Genomic DNA, 21,731 nt, shown 5'->3' on the forward strand with positions numbered 1-21,731 from the left:
AGGATCAACCTAACAATCACTAAGCTAATCTCGTTTTGGTTATTTTTTATGCTTTTTAAAGTTTGTATTTCATTTTCAAATGATATTTTAATTAATATACATGATATTCTAAATATATATTTTATTATTATCTTAACTATAAATTTACTTATTTTTTCTTTTTATAATTATATAATATCTATTAATATTATTTTTTAATAAATACTTATAGTATATAATAGTATAATAGATATAAATTAATTAATAAAATTAAAATTTAAAAATAATAATTATTTTAATATAAAAATAAAATAAAAATACTTATGATAGAGTAAAAATAATAAAATATTTATTGTTCTTGTTTCATATTATTTTAGAATAGTTTGATTATTTTTAAAATACTAGTGAATATATGTATTTTAAATTTTAATTTTAAGTTGTTGATTATTTTATATTTTTATTTACGTAAAATCGAATCAATTGATTCAACCAGTAATTTATCGATTAAACTAATAATTCAATAACTTAGTAACTTAACCAATTTCTAATAATTATAGTCTGATCGTCAGTAATAAAATAAATCGATGCTAATAAAAGCTTACGCTTTATATTTTATTACGCATTTTCTTTTTATCGATGACCAGATGACCAAACTGTCAATAATCATCGATACTAGTTGACGCTAACTGTGTATCAAATGGCGCACCTTATTATTATCGACATTTATTTTTACCGACGGCAAGTCGGCAATAATATACATGCCACTTAATCCTGTAAAAAAAAAGATAATAAACCGCAAGGGAGCTAAATAGTGGTAGTGTGCAAGAATGCATTTGCTTTTTTTCCTCAATAAATAGGGAAAATCAGAAAGTTAGAAGGGGACTGGGGCGAAAGTCACTATTTTTACATTGTTTGAGAGAAGTATTATTGTCAAAATAAAAAAAAAGTTGGAAAATCATCATTGTTGGCACTATATTTCAAAGGTTTTAATAGACAAAATTTTTCTGTACATTTGGAATAAATAAGTTATTATCTTTGTAAGATTTATTTTATTCTTATAACATGTATAATTATGGACAAGTTCCATGAAAATTTACATTTTTATTTAAAGTACAATGAAAAATAATTCTGCGGTTCAAAAAAAAAGTACTGAAATAATATCAGTGTTAGATGTTATAATGAAAAAAAAAGCGCCTTCAGATAATTAGTATCCAACAAGAAAAAAAAAAGAAAAGAAAAAAGAATAAATTGAGTTGAAGGAGAGTAGACATATTTAGTATTAATCATATAGAAGGTATGTCTTAACTGACCAACATACAATATATTTTTTTATTTATTTATTAATAAAAAATGAAAATGCAAAAAAATAATAATAAAATAATTTAAAGATACAGAGACAGGTGTTTATGTTGTATAGTTTGTTTTTGAAATAAAAAAGAGAAATCTTTTGTTCATATTTTTATCGTTGCTGTGTATGTGAATTAAGTTTTGTTGAGTCTTAAGTTAAGAGAGGTGTTGTGTCAGTTACACAACGGTGTAAGTGGATGAGTATGAACTCTGGGTGATTAAGAATGAACAAAAACTAAAAAACAAGAGTTAATAGAGTATAAAACTAACTATATGTGCCGTTGCAGATTCATCTTGTACTATGGACTTGGTGCATCAGGGGCGGAGCTAGGTTAACTATTTAGGGGGTGATATTATATTTTATATTACTATTTCTATTGATAAAATTAAAAAAATATATATATAATTTCAATTAAAGTAAGATAATAATATATAAAAATTACTACTTACAGTTTTGTATCATGAAAAGGCTATTCGACGTTTTTTTCTATTTTTAAAATTATCTATAATTGAATTTGTGTCGAAAATAGCTGCTAATTCTTTTTCTATATAGATGACCAAATTATTTGCAAGAAATTCATCAGCCATCTTATTTCGGAGTCTTGTCTTAACAATTTTCATTGCTGAAAAAGCTCTTTCTGTTGTTGCTGTAGACACTGGTAGAATCAAAACAAGACGTATTAATCTATCAACCATGTGATAAGTTCTTGATTTTCCCGTTTCTTGCAACTTGTTGCACAATTCAGAAAGTGTACCAATGCCTTTCAAATGATTTGGTATATCATGCTGATAATGTTGCAATTGAGATTTCAAAATATTTAGCTCATTAGAAGGAAAGTCAAGGGGATAAAACTTCTCTGCTAACTTACTAATTTCTTCAATATTAAATGATTTGAAATTGTCCTTAGGATCCAAAGCACAACTCAAAGTCAAAAGCTCTATTGTTTGCTCATTAAATCTACTATTCAACTCTTGTATTTGAGAGTCAATTGTTGCCAAGAATACATCTATTCGATAATGATGCTCAATTGTCACACTTGGTTGACGAGATCGACCTCTTCCAAAAACATATTGTGCACTCATATTAGGGACTTCAATTTCATGTTTTTCACCAAAATCTTTAACATTTGCAAGAAAATTGCACCATCCACCATCTCTTAATTGTTGAAGAAGTAACTTTGATATAGAAACAATATGCATTTCATTAAAAATATCTTGAGATTATTGTTGCAGTGCTTGGCAAAGAACATTAGTGATTCCCATAATTTCTTTCATCAAGTGCAAAGTGAAAACAAATTCAAATGACAATAATATTTTACTAACACCATAAGCCTCACCTCTTTGTGCATAAGTTGTCCCATCTTCAATGATATTATTGAGAACAATATTGGTAGCAGTAAACATTTTTACCAAACTGCAAATAGAATTAAAGTGAGAGCTCCATCGAGTATCCTCAGCTCTTTGTAAAGTGCTTATTTGATTCGCACCTTTGCCTGTTTCTAATTCATTTTGAGCAACCAAGTTTGCATTTTCAATTGCTTGAGCTTCTTGTAATTGATCATGTCTTTTTGAAGAAGCACTAACAATAGTGACAATAGAATTTAATTGAGTAAAAAATTCATGAATTTGAAGTACCTCTCTTGAAGCTGCTACCAATGCTAATTGTAACCTATGAGCAAAACAATGCACATAGTATGCTTGTGGAGAATCTTTAAGAAACAAAGCTTACAAACCATTTCACTCACCCCGCATGTTGCTAGCACCATCATACCCTTGACCCCTAATATTTTCAACTTGGAGATTATAATGAGAAAGGACAGAAATCAATTCTTTCTTTAAAGTTGTTGCACAAGTATCAGTGACATGCTCAAGATCAAAGAATCTCTCTTTAACAAAACCATCTAGAGTAACAAATCTCAAAACAATGGCCATTTGCTCCTTTTTAGATTCATCTCTAGCTTCATCAACAATAATACAAAATTTGGCATCTCCAATCTCTTCTCTAATTGAATTTCTCACCTTAGTAGCAAGAATATGTAGAATTTCTTTTTGGACATCATTTGAAGTATACTTAGCATTTTTTGGAGCATTTTCCAAAACATTCTTTTTTACTCTTTCATTATAAGATCCCAAAAATTTCAACATTTCCAAAAAGTTACCTCTGTTGCTTTAACTTTGGCTTTCATCATGTCCTCTGTATGCATAACCTTGAAATGTCAACCATCTAATGAAATCTATAGATGCTCCTAGTCGAATTCGATTCTTTTCAATCTCTTCTGATGTTTGCTTATGAAGAAGTCTGTCAATATGTTGTGATTGTTTCATCAAATCATCACATGATTTCAGCGCCTTATGATGGAATGAGTTAGGACCTTTGCCAATGTGATTCAAAAGAGCACATTCTTTTCCACTATTTACTTTCTTCCAATTTCTGAAATCATTCTCAATAAAAGCATTTGAACCCATATTGACTGAAGGTTCCTTAGCAAAAAGAAAGCACGGAAAACAATATATAGCATCATCTTCTATAGAATATTCTAACCAAGATGGGAACAATTTAAACCATGAAGCTTGAAAGCGACGATGACTTTTATCACCAGAAAATGGATAATTATCAAGAATTGGTTGATTTGGCCCAACTTTAATATAAGCCCGACGGATTTCATCTCTTTTATTTGGAGGAAACTTCCAAATCATTGGTCGCATTCCAAGATCTCTTTCCAAACGAAAAACATCCAGTTGATTTCGAAGAAGTCGTGGACGCTTTGAGCTATTCAATGAAGAACTTTAAGTAATGAAATTTGATGACCCCTCAAGTATTGGAGTAGTAATAGTAGAAGCATCTTCATTCTCTTGATCTTTTCTTTTAAAAAATGTATCAATGGTTTTGAACTTACTCATAATTCAAATGGCCAAATAAATTCCTATAATTAAAAATATATTTAGCAAAAAGTCTAAATTACAGTCTAAATCTTTATAAAATATAAAAATTATATTTCAATTTAAAATAAAATATTAAAATTTAGAACAATAATACTAACATCTTAGTATAATTATAAATAATATAAAATTATAATTAAATTTAAATAGTTAACTAATAAAAAAAAACTAAATATACAAACTAACATATAATAATATAAACTTAATTAACAAATAATAATAAATTAACTAATTAAGTAAATAACTAAATATATAAAAAAGAATAAAAATAGAACCTTTTTTGAGAAAGAAGAGCGAAAAATCACTTGTTAAACTATTATCTTTTTTTTAATCTACAAAAAAAAAAAAGAGTCAAAGAGGTAAAACTGTAAAAGATAAGAAGATTAAAGAGATAAAGAAAAAAAATAGAAAAAGTTATTACCTACAATTTTGGAAAGCCAAAGCGAGAAGGGGGAGAGGGAGAGGGAGAGACTGGTTGTATGCTGAAAATTGAAAAATAAAAAAAGGGGATGGGAAACTGACGTTGGGAAATAAAAAAAGGGATAGGGATTTGGAAATAAAACAAGGATAGGGAATGGGCTATTGGGCTGGGTTTTTTTTTGTAGAAATTAAAAGGGGGTTGAAAAAGATAGAACAAAAAGAGAGGGGGCATGGGGGCTGGGAAATAAAGAAAGAGGGGGGACTAAACTAATTTTTTTTTAAATAAAAACTAAAATTTTGGGGGGGGGGGGGCATTGCCCCCTTTACTTATATGTACCTGCGCCCCTGTGGTGCATGAATACCATTTGTCATATGCATTTAATTTTTTTAACTATAATAATGAAAAGGAAAATTTTTGCAGAGGTAACAAATTTGTTTTCTTGTTTTATGTGTTTTGGTTTTTGTTGAGACTCTGTCCTAAAATAAAATCAAGTCTAATAAGAATAAAGATTATTAAAAAGGCTTCTACTTATTCGATAAAAAAGTCCAATTTTACTTATCTAAATAAATAATTATTTTTTCAAATTTTTTTATTAATTTTTTACTTTATCTAAAAGAGAGATCTCAACAAATTCCCAAGATAAAGAGAACGGTCATCCACCATCAAAGGTGAAACCACTCTAAAATGTAGTTATCTATTCTATTATAAATACATTGATACCCCTCAGGTATATTCAAGTCCCTATCTACCAAAAACCTACTTAAAGTCCTTGCTAACTTAAGTATCGGAGTCTCTTGCAGGTACCACCCCACCTCCTCACGTTCAGGCCTAAAAAGCAACCTAATTTCAGGTAACCCTCGGAACATTGGCGCCATTGTCGTGGACCTAGAGCTCAACCCTTGATAAATGGTGGACAATCAATACGAAGATGGTAATACGGCGTCTGAATCAGAACCGGAACACCACCTTGACGACCTGACGCTAGCATTACCTCCACCCCAAGAAAGAACAAATGCACCCCATGGGGAAAGAACGTCGGAAAACCCTCAACCGCGGCAGATCCATTCATAACACCCATCAGAGGATGAAGAGCCACCCCATCCAACAGAAATCATGGGGTTAGTTCACGTGCACGTGGGCGACTAGAACAACTCGAACTGGAAGCTGAACGATAACGAGAAGCATAACAGGTATTGCGAAGGGAGGCACGATGAAGAAAAAGCTGAAGAAAAAGTTATTAAGGTTGGAGGCCGACTTCTAGAGACGGAACAATCGGACAGATCGGGAGAAAAGTTCTCTGGAAGGAAAAGATTCGTTTGTTGAAGAGATCATGCAAGCTAGGGTTCCTAAAAATTTCAAAACTCTCGATATGGATTTCTATGATGGAACAATTGACTTGAGGAATCACTGATGAGCGGATATTTTATACGCTTTTTGGGGGTAATTTCATGTAATTTTTAGTATGTTTTAGTTAGTTTTTAGTTTATTTTTATTAGTTTTTAGGCAAAAATCATATTTCTGGACTTTACTATGAGTTTGTGTATTTTTCTGTGATTTCAGGTATTTTCTGGCTGAAATTGAGGGAGTTGAGCAAAAATCTGACACAGGCTGAAAAAGGACTGTTGATGCTGTTGGATTCTGACCTCCCTGCACTCGGAATAGATTTTTTGGAGCTACAGGAGTCCAATTGGTGCGCTCTCAATTGGGTTGGAAAGTAGACATCCAGGACTTTCCAAAAATATATAATAGTCCATACTTTGTGCGAAGATAAATGACATAAACTGGCGTTTAACGCCAGTTCCATGTTGCATTCTGGCGTTCAGCGCCAGAAACAGGTTGCAAGTTGGAGTTAAACGCCAGAAACAGGTTACAACCTGGCGTTTAACTCCAGAAACAGCCCAGGAACGTGAGAAGCTTAAGTCTCAGCCCCAGCACACACCAAGTGGGCCCCAGAAGTGGATTTCTGCACTATCCATCTTAGTTTACTCATTTTCTGTAAACCTAGGTTACTAGTTTAGTATTTAAACAACTTTTAGAGACTTATTTTGGATCTCATGACATTTTAGATCTGAACTTTGTACTCTATGACGGCATGAGTCTCTAAACTCCATTGTTGGGGGTGAGGAGCTCTGCAGCGTCTCGATGAATTAATGCAATTATTTCTGTTTTCCCTTCAAACATGCTTGTTTCTATCTAAGATGTTCATTTGCACTTCAATATGAGGAAGGTGATGATCCGTGACACTCATCACCATTCTCAACCCATGGACATGTGCCTGACAACCACCTCCATTCTACATTAGATTGAATGAGTATCTCTTAGATTCCTTAATCAGGATCTTCGTGGTATAAGCTAGAATCCATTGGCAGCATCCTTGAGAATCCGGAAAGTCTAAACCTTGTCTGTGGTATTCTGAGTAGGATTCAGGGATTGGATGACTGTGACGAGCTTTAAACTCGCGAGTGTTGGGTGTAGTGACAGACGCAAATGGATCAATGGATCCTATTCCTCCATAATCGAGAACCGATAGATGATTAGCCGTGTTGTGGCAGAGCATTTGGACCATTTTCACTGAGAGGATGGGAAGTAGTCATTGACAACGGTGACACCCTACATACAGCTTGCCATGGAAGGAGCCTTGAATTTATGAAAGTGAGAAAGCATTATGTTACAGGGATTCAGAAGACAAAGCATCTCCAAAACTCCAACATATTCTCCATTATTGCGTAACAAGTACTTATCTTATGCCCTTTTACTTTTTACAATTGAAACTAAAGAACCCTATTGGTATCCTGACTAAGAATAATAAGATAACCATAGCTTGCTTCAAGCCAACAATCTCCGTGGGATTCGACTCTTACTCATGTAAGGTATTACTTGGACGACCCAGTGCACTTGCTGGTTAGTTGTGCGGAGTTACATAGTGTGAGTCTAATTTTTGTGCACCAAGTTTTTGGCGCCGTTGCCGGGGATTGTTTGAGTTTGAACAACTGACGGTGATTCTTGTTACTTAGATAAGGAAAAAATTGTCTTTTTGGTTTAGAGTCACTAGGATTGCATCTTCTATTATTCCCTTTAAAAATTTTTCAAAAATATTATTTTTCTTTAATTGAATTTTCATTTTTTTATGAGTTTAGTGTCATGTTCTAAGTTTGGTGTCAATTGCATGGTTTTCTTTGTCTCTCAATTTTCGAATTGCATGTTCTTTATTTTTTCTTGATCTTCAAATTGTTCTTGTCAATTTTTCTTGTTTGATCTTTGGTTTTTCCTATTCTGTGTGTTTTCGTGTTTTCCTTGTGCTTTTTTAAAATATCAGTTTTCAAAAATATTAATTTTTATACAATATTAAAACACGTTAAATTTATAGCTCAATTGGCTAGAGCGTTGGTTTATGTTCTTGGCAATTGGGTATCTTCTTTTTAAAACTTTTTCAAAAATAATTTTTCTTTGATTAAATCTTGTGCCAAACTTTAAGTTTGGTATTTTCTTGTTAATTTTTCTTTAATTTTCAAAAATTTATTTTAGTTTTCCCAAAAATTTTAAGTTTGGTGTTCTTTCTTTTGTTCTTATTGTTCTTGTGAGTCTTCAAGGTGTTCTTGAGTCTTCTTTGTATTTTGATCTTAAAATTTTTAAGTTTGGTGTCCCTTGGTGTTTTCCCTCCAAAATTTTCGAAAAACAAGGGGCATTAGATCTAAAAATTTTAAGTCTTGTGTCTTTTGTGTGTTTTTCTCTTTCATCATAAAATTCAAAAATAAAAAAATCTTTTCCTTTAATTTCTCATAATTTTCGAATTACTTGGGTTGACTTGGTCAAAATTTTTCAAATCATATCTTTTTCAAAAATATCCTAACCACTTTCTCTCTCCTCACTTTTTCGAAAATCTTCATAAAATATTTTCAAATTTTATTTTATTTTTTATTTTTATTTTTTTTTGTTTTTATTTTATTCTACTTTATTATCTCGAAAATAAATTTTTTTTATATAATCAAATAAATAAAATAAATCCATATCATCTCTCTTTTTCCATCATGGACCTAAATAGAAATGAACAGTCCAGAAGGATTCTGGGGTCATATGCTAACCCCACTACTGCTTCATACGGGAGTAGTATCTGTATACCCTCCATCGGAGTCAGTAGCTTTGAGTTGAACCCTTAGCTCATTATCATGGTGCAGCAAAGTTGCCAGTATTCCGGTCTTCCACAGGAAGAACCTACAGAGTTTCTGACACAGTTTTTACAAATTGCTGACACAGTACATGATAAGGAAGTAGATCAGCATGTTTACAGATTGTTACTGTTTCCATTTGCTGTAAAAGACCAAGCTAATAGGTGGTTAAATAACCAACCTAAGGACAGCATAAAGACATGGAAACAGCTGTCAAAAAAATTTCTGAATCACTATTTTTCTCCAAAACGGATGACACAGCTAAGGTTGAGCATCGAAGGCTTCAAACAAGGAGACAATAAATCCCTTTATGATGCCTGGGAGAGATACAGAGAGATGCTAAGAAAATGCCCCTCTGAAATATTTTCAGAGTGGGTGCAGTTAGACATCTTTTATTATGGGCTTACAGAGAAAGCTCAGATTTTTCTAGACCACTCATCTGGTGGATCTATACACATGAGAAAGACAATTGAAGAAGCTCAAGAGCTCATTGATACAGTTGCCAGAAATCATCATCTGTACCTAAGCAGTGAACCTTCCATGAAAGAAGAGGCTAAAACAGTAACTGCTGAACTAAGCCCTGCAGAACAAGTTACTGAATTCAATCAGCAATTAGATTTTCTAACAAAACAGCTAGCCGAATTCAAGGAGATACTACAAGAGACAAGAATGGCTAATATGAATATGGAAGTGCAGCTAGAGCGAACAGAACAGCAGTTATCAAAACAAAATAACAGAAGAGTACCAAGCAGTTTAATTAAGAAGTGGAAAAATATTAAATACCTCACTTCAAGGCAGCAAGAAGCCAAGAAATGAACAAACTGCTACCCAAAATTCCTCTGAGGACAGTTAGAGCCCAGAGAGAAATAATTCTGGCGCTCAAACGCCAGAAAAGGAGTGGAGAGCTGGCGTTGAACGCCTAACTCATGCTCAGTCGTGGCGTTCAACGCCAGAAACAGGCAAGGAATTGGCGTTGAATGCCCAAAGGAAGCACAGTTCTGGCGTTCAGACGCCAGAAACAGGTAAGGAGTTGGCGTCTAACGCCACTCCATCTTCCACCCTTGGCATTCAAACACCAGTGGGAGATCAGACACATACAAGTGCTGATAGCAACCCCTCTAAAAAGGCTTCTCAACCCACATCTGTAGGTAATAAACCTGCAGCAACTAAGGTTGAGGAATACAAAGCCAAAATGCCTTATCCTCAGAAACTCTGCCAAGCGGAACATGATAAGAATTTGCCCGCTTTGCAGACTATCTCAGGACTCTTGAAATAAAGATTCCATTTGCAGAGGCACTTGAGCAAATACCCTCTTATGCTAAGTTCATGAAAGAGATCTTAAGTCATAAGAAGGATTGGAAAGAAACTGAAAAAGTTTACCTCACTGAAGAATGCAGTGCAGTCATTCTGAAAAGCTTACCAGAAAAGCTTAAAGATCCCGGAAGCTTTATGATACCATGCACATTAGAAGGTACTTGTACCAAGCAAGCTCTATGTGACCTCGGGGCAAGTATCAACCTAATACCAGCATCCACTATCAGAAAGCTTGGTTTGACTGAAGAAGTCAAACCAACCCGGATATGTATCCAACTTACTGATGGCTCCATTAAATACCCATCAGGCGTGATTGAAGACATGATTGTCAAGGTTGGGCCATTTGCCTTTCCCACTGACTTTGTGGTGCTGGAAATAGAGGAGCACAAGAGTGCAACTCTCATTCTAGGAAGACCTTTCCTAGCAACTGGACGAACCCTCATTGACATCCAAAAAGGGAAAGTGATCCTGAGAGTCAATGAGGACGAGTTTAAGTTGAATGTTGTCAAAGCTATGCAGCATCCAGACACCCCAAACGATTGCATGAGCATTGATATTATTGACTCTTTGGTAAAAGAGGTCAATATGACTGAGAGTCTTGATAAACCACTATTTTATAGTTTATCTTGTACTTAATTGAGTGGATTTTATCAACTCTTTACCCACTTATTCATATGATTTGCATGTTTTATATTTTCCTTCCTGATTCTGTGCTATGATTGAAAACATGCTTCTTTGGCTTTTATTTCCTTTTATTTTAAACCTCTCTTATTACCATTAGATGCCTTGATATGTGTGTTAAGTGATTTCAGAGATTACAGGGCAGGAATGGCTCAGAGGATGGAAAGGAAGCATGCAAAAGTGGAAGGAATACAAGAAGTTAAAGGAACTGCAAAGCTGTCAGCCTGACCCTCTCGCACTAAAACGATCATAACTTGAGCTACAGAGATCCAAATGATGTGGTTCTACTTGTGTTGGAAAGCTAACGTCCGGGGCTTCGATTTGATATATAATTCGCCATAATGGCCGTAGAGATAGGCAACACGAACGCGCACTTCACGCGAACGCGTCGCATCTGCGAACTTCAATCCGCGCGGACGCGTGGATGACGCCTCCGCGTCACTTTGCCGCGACCCGTACGGACCAGATTTCACAATCAGCGATTTCTGGGCTGTTTCTGACCCAGTTTTTGGTCCAGAGAACACAGATTAGAGGCTATAAAGTGGGGGAATGTATCCATTCAAAAACATGCTTTCATAATTCACTTTCCATAGTTTTAGATGTAGTTTTTAGAGAGAGAGGCTCTCTCCTCTCTCTTAGGATTTTAGGTTAGGATTCCTCTTAAAGGATTTAGGATTTCAACTCTTCATCAGGTTCAATATTCCTTTTACTTTGTATTTCTCCTTTACTTTCAGATACTTTGATGCTTGTATTACTTATGTTGCCTATTTGGCTTATGCCCATTCATGTTAGGATTTTCTTAAATAATATTATTTGAGGTATTTTTAGATCTATGATTTTTATCTAGATTGTTATATTCTTGGCTTTAATTGATTAACTGGAAGCTCTTGAGTTATCAACTATTCATGATTGATTGTTATGTCGGCTAATTAATTTGATTTCCACTAACTTTAGTCTTTCCTTAGGAGTTGGCTAGGACTTGGAAATTCTAACCAATTGATTCACTTGACTTTCCCTTGCTTACGCAAAGGTTAACTAAGTGGGATTAACTTCCATTCTCATAGGAGTAACTAGGATAGGACTTCCGAATTTTCATATCTTGCCAAGAGTTTATTTTATAGTTATTTATTTATTTCGCTTATCATTTATCATACTTGTTCCTCATTCTCAAAACCCCCAAAATTTTACCTTTTTCATAGCCAATAATAAGTCATACCTCCCTGCAATTCTTTGAGAAGACGACCCGAGGTTAAATACTTCGGTTATCAATTTATTTAGGGGTTTGTTACTTGTGACAACCAAAACGTTTGTAAGAAAGGTTGATTGCTTAGTTTAGTAACTATACTTACAACGAGAGTTTACTATAACTTATAAACCATCAATCTTTAGTTCTTCAAAATGGCGCCGTTGCCGGGGAATTGCAAACGTGTGCCTTATTATTGGTTATTGTAAATATTTTTCAAAAAAAATATTTCAAATCTTTCCCAAAATATTTTCCTTTTGTTAGTTTTTGGTTTTATTTTCTCTCACTACTATGAACTCTCACCCCTTTGGCTATGAGTCTGGTTACAACTATGTTGCAGGAAGATGAAGCTATAACAGGAATATGCATCAGGGTCAAAGTAATCAAAGATGGACGGAGCCCAGAGGATCTGATCAACCCTTTAGGCAACAACACCCTCCTAGATATCACAAACAAAGACCATTCTACAATGCATACCAAGCTGATAGATATGGTGGACCGCCTAGTAGCTACCAACAAACCCCACCATATGCTTAGAGACCATCCTCACAACATAACTTTGAACCACCACACTCACAACCCCCTTTCCGCCACTCACCTCCATATGACCCTAACCCATATCCACCATACCAACCACGCTATGAACCGTATGAACCATATGTAGAACCACCCCAATTCTACCTCAATTACTCCCAAGAACCACCACTGCCAATTTTTGGATCGACCCAAGAATCACAGGCTCGCCTTAAGGAATCAGTAGATCAATTTCATGCAACCCTTCATCAACTGGAGCAAGCGATAAATCAATTAGCTTCCCGACGTTTGGATACTCAAGGAACCCCCATGGCTTCATGTGGACAATCTAATGAAGAACGTAGCATGAAGGAGACATTAGAAACTCCAGTGGACAGTAAGGAGCATGAATTTGTATTGGAACAAGTGGAGGAAGCCGGAATTATTGAAGAAGAAGAGGAGGCAGTGGTTGAAGACTTAGGAGATGCTGAACCTCCATGGGAAAGTCAAGTTATAGAGCCTCCTTCAAAGACGTTTGAAGCTGATGTTGAGGAGGGTGTACAACCTCCAAAGCATATCATAGTTGAAGACTTCGAAGGAGACGATCAAGAGATGGATTCAATCATTAATGAATTCTTATCTACATTTGAATCCTCTCCCATTGGACTTGACATGGAAATTAAAGAATAAGAAGCATAACATCCCATGCCCTTGGTGAACAATGAAGAAGAGATTAAATTGGAAGAAATTCACCAAAAGGAAGAGGTTGATATTGAAGATTACAAAGAGGTGGCAGATGTCGAAGAGGAGCACAAGGGAGTTGAGCTTGCACGTTCATTAGAAACACCTCCCCCGAAGTTGCCATCATCCTTCACAACATTTAAGTGGGTAAAATTCATATCCCTTAGCTTTCTAATTCCACTTGAATACGGGCTATTGGAGACGGATGGTCAACTTAGAGCTCTTTGTGGCATTAAGAGTAAGAAGAAGATGGCCAGTGGTAAGATCTATCCTGCAAGGTTCATTATGGTTGGAACCTCAAAATTTAAACGCAAAAGTCGGTGTAAAGCTCAACTGAATGGGTCTAGGAAGTTGTTTGGACGCTTCAGTGAGAATTCTAAAGCTGAACCACCCAGATGGAATCATGATAATCAACTTGAAGACAGGTGTAGAAACAAGATTTGGGATCCCGGAGGATATTGGATTTGCAAACATTGGTGGAGATTCCTGGATGAATTCAAGCACAAGCCACCATAACAGGGAGCTCACCAAATGTCCAACTTAAGGGCTTTAACTAAAAGTGCTAGGTGGGAGACAACCCACCATGGTATGATCGTTTCTTCTTCAGTTTGAATTTTTGTCTATTTTTGAATTTTGATTGAACCTGGAATTTTTGCATGTCATTCATTGCATTTTTCATTCTGCATACTGCATAAAAAAAAATTCGCATGCGACGCAAGCGCGTCGCTGACGCGTCTGCATCACCAGTGCGTTTTGAAGAAAGGATAATTGAACAGAGAGTCACGCGAGAGCGTGGCTGGAGGCGTGCCTTTGGCACAAATTGATCCACGCGACCGCGTCACTGACGCGTCCGCGTCATGTGGGAAAAACGCCTCCCACGCGTCCGCGTCACCCACGCGAACGCGTGCCTCAAATTCGACGTAAAAACGGTGTATGGCCGAAAGTTGAGCTAGAATTGGGCTGGATTCGTGCTAGAAGCACAAGCCCTACCACGCGAACGTGTGCCCCACGCGTCTGCGTCGTTTTTCAAATAGGCCATCCACGCGATCGCGTCACCCACGCAACCGCGTCACCCAAAGTTTTGGCAAAAATGCATTTAAACAGAGAGTTGTGCGAACGCGGAGCTGCAGTCGCGTCCTAGCACAAAAATCGAGTCACGCGTCCGCGTGCTACACGCGTCCGCGTCACTTGAGAACACCGCGCCCCATGCGACCGCGTCACACACGCATCCGCGTCACCAGCGGCGCACAGCTTATCTTACTCTGCCAAAATATCTTATCTTTTTCTTCCCCAAATCCTACTTTTTCTTTTCCTTTCTTATTTTCTCCCTTCCTCCTTCTTCCTTCTTTCTCCTTCCTTTTTTTTATTTTCATGCATTTTTATGTTAGTGTTGGAAATTTATTTGGTCATTGTGGATTGTTGCAAAATTGTTTGGCAATTATATTTTTCAAGGGTTGCTTGCATGTTCAATTTATTATTTTCATTGGATTATTTACCATGCATGCTATGTGTTTGTGAAAAAGCCCATATGGCATCATGCACTTTTCTACATTATTCTATTCTACTATTCAATGCCTGCTTTTCACAAATTCCCTTTACTATTGTATTAATTGAATTTAATTGTCAATACAAACATGATAGTTTGTTACGAGGTGATGCTTGATCTATGCTACTCATGCCCTTGCCAGCATGCCAATAAACATCTTGCATCTACTTACCCTATCGTGCACTTGTTCTATTCCCTTTGATGAACTTTTCACATGTTGTCATGACCATGTGCTCACTTCATTCATCTTTACCGTGCACTGATTATCACTCATTCAATCCTCTTCCTTGCTCTATCTCTTTAGATTTAATTTACTTTCTCTTCCCTTTTTCAGGATGGCCACTAAGAAGGGTGGAGAGAAAGCTACTCCCAAACCACCGGCAAGGAAAGGAACAAAAAAAGAGCACCAGCTGAGGAACCACAACCTCCATCCACCTGCACATCTTTGCATGCACCGAGGATGGTGCAATCTTTAAGTGTGGGGAGGTCGATACCAATCTCCACGGGTCAGTTAGTCCCTTCTCAACACCAATTTTTGTTTTTTATTGTTGCATTTGCATGTTTGATTGCATATATATTTGATTTTGTGCATATTTTTACCACTTGGTTGAAGTAATATTTTCTTTTTCAAGAAAATTTTTATAACATGTCACTAATTTGAATTAAACTGTTTGAAAAACTTGTTTGGAAGTTTTATTTGGAACATAGGTAAAAGCTAGAACACACAACCTGTAAGATTTGAGCTTAATTGTATGGTTACATTATTTAACAATAATATTTTATTCTTGTGTGTTTTCTTCTCTATGATTGCAAATCTTTGCTTTGTTCCATTCTATATGTCCATTATTTAGTGTATTTACATGCTTGCATATGATTGAAGCCATATTTGATTATTAACTCACTTATCCCAAATAAAGCCTACCCTTTTATGTCACCCTTGTTAGCCACTTTGAGCTTTTAATCCCCTTTTGTTTTATAACCACATCACTAGCCTTAAGCAGAAAAACAAATTAAATATCCCAATTGAATCTTTGGTTAGCTTAAGATAGAGGTTGTGCATCAACTAAGTGTGGGAAAACTGTGGGAACATGGGTTAATAAGGGAATGTATCATGTTTCTAATTCTGAATATTGGGAAATTTGGGTATCTACTCATGTAAAATAGAAAATTAAAAATTTCATATGCATTGATATGCTATTTTAGTTTTTATGTCTCAAAAAAAAAAGAAAAAAAAGAGAAAAAAATATATATATATAATATAATATAAATAAATAAATAAGGGGACAAAATTACCCCAATGTTAAGTTAATAAAAGATCAATGCATATGTGACACAAATTAAAAGAAAAGTTGATACATGAGTATGTGATACAAAAGTGGGAATTATGGGTAGCTAGGCATGATTTTAGAAGTTATATAGAATGTATGTATGTTAGGTGATAGCCCAGGTTATTCAAAGATTCAATTTATAGCTCACTAGCCATACATATACCCTCACCCTTGCCTTGGCCCCATTACAACCTTGAAAAGACCTCATGATGTTTGCATTAGTACATTAAATATTTGTTGATTGGTTAGATGAAGAACAAAGTTTGGAAAGCATGATTAGAGAAGAGTAGAGTGAATTACCCTATACACTTGAGAGATTAGAGTGCATATACACTTCCTGTGAGGGTTCAATGCTTGATTCTATGTCCCCTGCTTTCATGAGCTATCTTCTTACAAGTTTACCTGTCTTTTATTGTGTAATTTGAATTAGTGGAATTTGATTCATGTTTGTCTTGAAAAAGTCTATTTACTTTTAACCAAGTAGGTAGAAACATTCTGCATGTAGTTGCATTCATATAGATAGGTTGCATTTCATACATTGTACCATTCCTCTTCACTCTTTTAGTTCTCTTGAGCTTAGCATGAGGACATGCTAATGTTTAAGTGTGCGGAGGTTGATAAACCACTATTTTATGGTTTATCTTGTGCTTAATTGAGTGGATTTTATCAACTCTTTACCCACTTATTCATATGATTTGCATGTTTTATATTTTCCTTCCTGATTCTATGCTATGATTGAAAACATGCTTCTTTGGCTTTTATTTCCTTTTATTTTAATCCTCTCTTATTACCATTAGATGCCTTCATATGTGTATTAAGTGATTTCAGAGATTATAGGGCAGGAATGGCTCAGAGGATAGAAAGGAAGCATGCAAAAGTGGAAGGAATACAAGAAGTTGAAGGAACTGCAAAGCTGTCAGCCTGACCCTCTCGCACTAAAACGATCATAACTTGAGCTACAAAGGTCCAAATGATGCGGTTCCACTTGCATTGGAAAGCTAACGTTCGGGGCTTCGATTTGATATATCATTTTTCATAACGGCCGTACAGATAGGTGATGCGAACGCGTGCTCCACGCGGACGCGTCGCATCTGCGAACTTCAATCCGCGCGGACGCGTGGATGACGCCTCCGCGTCACTTTGCCGCGACCTGTACGGACCAGATTTCACAATCAGCGATTTTTGGGCTGTTTCTAACCCAATTTTTGGTCCAGAGAACACAGATTAGAGGCTATAAAGTGGGGAAATGCATCCATTCAAAAACATGCTTTCATAATTCAATTTCCATAGTTTTAGATGTAGTTTTTAGAGAAAGAGGCTCTCTCCTCTCTCTTAGAATTTTAGGTTAGGATTCCTCTTAAAGAATTTAGGATTTTAAATCTTCATCAGGTTCAATGTTTCTTTTACTTTGTATTTCTCCTTTACTTTCAGATACTTTGATATTTGTATTACTTATGTTGCCTATTTGGCTTATGCCCATTCATGTTAGGATTTTCTTAAATAATATTATTTGAGGTATTTTTAGATCTATGATTTTTATCTAGCTTTTTATATTCTTGGCTTTAATTTGATTAACTGGAAGCTCTTGAGTTATCAACTATTCATGATTGATTGTTATGTCGGCTAATTAATTTGAATTCCACTAACTCTAGTCTTTCCTTAGGAGTTGGCTAGGACTTGGGAATTCTAACCAATTGATTCACTTGGCTTTCCCTTGCTTACGCAAAGGTTAACTAAGTGGGATTAACTTCCATTCTCATAGGAGTAATGATGATTAGATTTTTGACGGTTTAGAATTTCACTAATGAAATCTCGTTGTAAAGTATAGTTTCTAAACCAAACAATAATCCTTTCATACAAAAAGTTGTTTGTCACTAGTACAAACCCCTAAAATTTATAAACCGAAGTATTCAAACCTCGGGTCGTTCTCCCTAGGAATTGTAATGAAGTGTCTTGTTATTGGTTATGAGTTATTTTGGGGTTTTGGATGAGAGGCATGAAAGTAAATGACAATGAAAATAAACTAACAACTAACAAAGCTCTTGGCAAGATGTGAGAACTAGAAATCCTATCCTAGTTACCTTTCTCAATTGTGATGAGAATTGTTCATTGCTACCACTTAGTTAACCTCTAACTATGGAGGGAAGTCAAGTGGATGAATCAATTTGATTCCTCAAGCCCTAATCATCTCCTAAAGGAATGACTAGCTTTAGAGATATTCAAATTAATTAGCAACTTCTAATTATCAATCAACAAAGGAATTAGATAACTCAAGAGTCACTAATTACTCTACCTAGGCCAAGAGGAACAAAACCTACACTAAATTCCAATCAAGCATTTCATCAAACACTTGGTAGGCATAAAAGGAAAACATAGTAAATCAACAACAAGAACATAAATCTAACAACAATTATTGAAAGGAATTAACAACACAAATCGAAAGGAACACAATTATTATGATTTACCTTTATTGAATTGAAAGAGAAAAGAAGGAACAAAAGTGGATCTACAACAAAGTCTAAGAACAAATAAGGAAACTACAACAAAAGAGTCGAGGAAGATGAATGTAACTACAAGGAATTAAGAGGATAGAAGTAGAAGAAAGCAAAGATTAAAACCTAGATCTAAGACTAAACCTAATCCTAATTCTAGAGAGAAGCATCACTTCTCTCTCTAAAAACTCTAAAACTAATCCTAAGTATATTCTCTATATCCCTAATTCATTGACTAATTCCTAAAAAATTGTATGCCTTCCCTTTAATCTTTCATCCTTATATTCCTTTCCCTTGGCCATTGGCGCCAAAAATGGGTTCAGAAACCCTTTCAAATCGCCAGGCACGTGTTGCATTAGTGAGGTCATGTGCCGTCATCGACGCGTGCGCGCACGGTACGCGTGCGCGTCCCTGGCTTGTTTCGCAATGTGCGCGCGAGTGCCTTGTGCGCGTGCGCGTGCATGGCCTAGATCAATTCTCTGGCTTTTTGTGCTTCTCTCCACTTGCATGCTTTCTTCCTTGCTCCCTTGATCCATGCTTAGCCTATTTCAACCTGAGATCACTAGCAAACACATCAAGGCATCGTATGGAATCAAGGATGAATTAGAATTCATCAAAATAAGGCTTAAAAAGCATGTTTTTACACTTAGGCACAAATACGGGAGAGTTTACAAAACCATGCCAATTCATAGGCTAAATGTGACAAAAGGTTATCAAAACACTCTAAATTCGATACAAGATAAACCGTCAAAATGGGGTTTATCAAGTAACTAGGATAGGACTTCCGAATTTTCATATCTTGCCAAGAGTTTATTTTATAGTTGTTTATTTATTTCGCTTATCATTTATCATACTTGTTCCTCATTCTCAAAACCCCCAAAATTTTACCTTTTTCATAGCCAATAATAAGTCATACCTCCCTGCAATTTCTTGAGAAGACGACCCAAGGTTTAAATACTTCAGTAATCAATTTATTTAGGGGTTTGTTACTTGTGAAAACCAAAACGTTTGTAAGAAAGGTTGATTGCTTGGTTTAGTAACTATACTTACAACGAGAGTTTACTATAACTTCTAAACCATCAATCTTCAGTTCTTCAAGTCTCGAATCAGAGCTAGAGGATATCTTTAAATATGCTTAGCCTGATCTGGAGGAACCAGAGAGAATAATAGAACCTCTAAAAATCCCTCAGGAAGAGGAGAAACCTCCTAAACTCGAGCTCAAACCATTACCACCATTCCTGAAATATGCATTTCTGGGAGAAGGTGATACTTTTCCTGTCATCATAAGTTCTACCTTAGAACCACAGGAAGAGGAAGCACTAATTCAGGTGCTAAGGATACACAAGACAGCTCTTGGGTGGTCCATCAGTGATCTTAAGGGCATTAGCCCAGCCAGATGTATGCACAAGATCCTATTGGAGGGTGATGCTAAGCCAGTGGTTCAACCACAGAGGTGGCTGAATCCAGCCATGAAGGAGGTGGTGCAGAAAGAGGTTACTAAATTACTAGAGGCTGGGATTATTTATCCCATTTCTGATAGCCCCTGGGTATACACTGTCCAAGTCATCCCTAAGAAGGGTGGTATGACAGTGGTTCATAATAAAAAAAATGAACTGGTTCCTACAAGAACAGTTACAGGGTGGCGTATGTGTATTGATTACAGAAGGCTCAATACAGCTACCAGAAAGGATCATTTCCCGTTACCATTCATATACTAAATGCTAGAAAGACTAGCAGGTCATGAATACGATTGCTTCCTGGATGGATATTCAGGCTATAATCAAATTGCAGTAGATCCCCAAGATCAAGAGAAAACAGCATTCACATGTCCATCCGGCGTATTTGCATACAGAAGGATGCCATTTGGCCTGTGCAATGCACCTGCAACCTTTCAAAGGTGCATGCTCTCTATTTTCTCTGATATGGTGGAAAAATTTCTGGAAGTCTTCATGGATGACTTTTTAGTATTTGGAGACTTATTCAGCTCCTGTCTTGACCATCTAGCACTTGTTCTAAAGAGGTGCCAAGAGACTAACCAGGTTTTAAACTGGAAAAAATGTCACTTTATGGTAACTGAAGGAATTGTCCTTGGGCACAAAATTTCGAACAAGGGAATAGAGGTGGATCAAGCTAAGGTAGAGGTAATTGAAAAATTACCACCACCTGCCAATGTTAAGGCAATCAGAAGGTTTCTGGGGCATGCAGGATTCTATAGGAGGTTTATAAATTTTTTTTTCAAAAATTGCCAAACCTCTGAGTAATCTGCTAGCTGCTGACACATCATTTATCTTTAATAAGGAGTGTCTGCAGGCATTTGAGACTCTAAAAGCTAAGCTGGTCATAGCACCAGTCATTTCTGTACCAGATTGGACATTACCATTTGAACTAATGTGTGATGCCAGTGACCATGCCATTGGTGCAGTGTTGGGACAAAGGCATGACAAGCTTCTGCACGTCATTTACTATGCCAGTCGTGTTTTAAATGACGCACAGAAGAACTACACAACCACAGAAAAAGAGTTACTTGCAGTGGTTTACGCCATTGATAAGTTCAGATCTTATTTAGTAGGATCAAAAGTGATTGTGTACACTGACCATGTTGTTTTTAAATATCTACTCACAGAGCAGGATTCAAAATCCAGACTTATCAGAAGGGTGTTGCTTCTGCAAGAGTTTGATATAGAAATAAGAGACAGAAAAGGGATAGAGAACTAAGTAGCATATCACCTGTCCCGAATAGAACCAGTAGAAGGGGCGTCCCTCCCTCTTACTGAGATCTCTGAAAACTTTCCGGATGAGCAACTCTTTGCCATCTAAGAAGTGCCATGGTTTGCAGACATTGCAAACTACAAGGCAGTAAGATTCATACCCAAAGAGTACAGTAGGCAGCAATCAAAGAAATTGATCACAGATGCAAAGTACTATCTTTGGGATGAACCATATCTCTTCAAGAGATGTGCAGACGGAGTAATTCATAGATGTGTGCCTAAAGAAGAAGCACAGAAGATCCTCTGGCACTG

General features: G+C 36.0%; 2 protein-coding genes across 2 annotated transcripts; both read right to left on the reverse strand.

Annotated features, from left to right (window-relative positions):
* Positions 1-1,785: 1,785 nt before the first annotated feature.
* On the reverse strand, positions 1,786-2,526 carry LOC130957239 (uncharacterized). Its single transcript, XM_057884109.1, has one exon. The coding sequence runs from the start codon at positions 2,524-2,526 to the stop codon at positions 1,786-1,788; it is 741 nt and encodes a 246-aa protein (XP_057740092.1).
* A 21-nt stretch (positions 2,527-2,547) lies between these two features.
* LOC130957240 (uncharacterized) lies at positions 2,548-3,471 on the reverse strand. Its single transcript, XM_057884110.1, has 2 exons — positions 3,098-3,471; positions 2,548-2,995 (listed from the first exon to the last, which is right to left on the reverse strand). Exons 1-2 carry the CDS (start codon positions 3,469-3,471, stop codon positions 2,548-2,550), a joined length of 822 nt encoding a protein of 273 aa, XP_057740093.1.
* Between the last annotated feature and the right edge of the window lie 18,260 nt (positions 3,472-21,731).

The sequence above is a fragment of the Arachis stenosperma genome, chromosome 10 (assembly GCF_014773155.1).
Source record: "Arachis stenosperma cultivar V10309 chromosome 10, arast.V10309.gnm1.PFL2, whole genome shotgun sequence".
Classification (NCBI taxonomy): domain Eukaryota; kingdom Viridiplantae; phylum Streptophyta; class Magnoliopsida; order Fabales; family Fabaceae; genus Arachis; species Arachis stenosperma.

What these genes read in the sequence shown, in the direction of transcription:
- LOC130957239 (XM_057884109.1), bottom strand. Translation starts at nt 2,526, where the DNA reads ATGCATATTGTTTCTATATCAAAGTTACTTCTTCAACAATTAAGAGAT.
- LOC130957240 (XM_057884110.1), bottom strand. Translation starts at nt 3,471, where the DNA reads ATGTTGAAATTTTTGGGATCTTATAATGAAAGAGTAAAAAAGAATGTT. An exon ending in GAAAATATTAGGGGTCAAGG is followed by an intron (nt 2,996 to 3,097) that starts GTATGATGGTGC and finishes TTTTGCTCATAG; the next exon opens with GTTACAATTAGCATTGGTAG.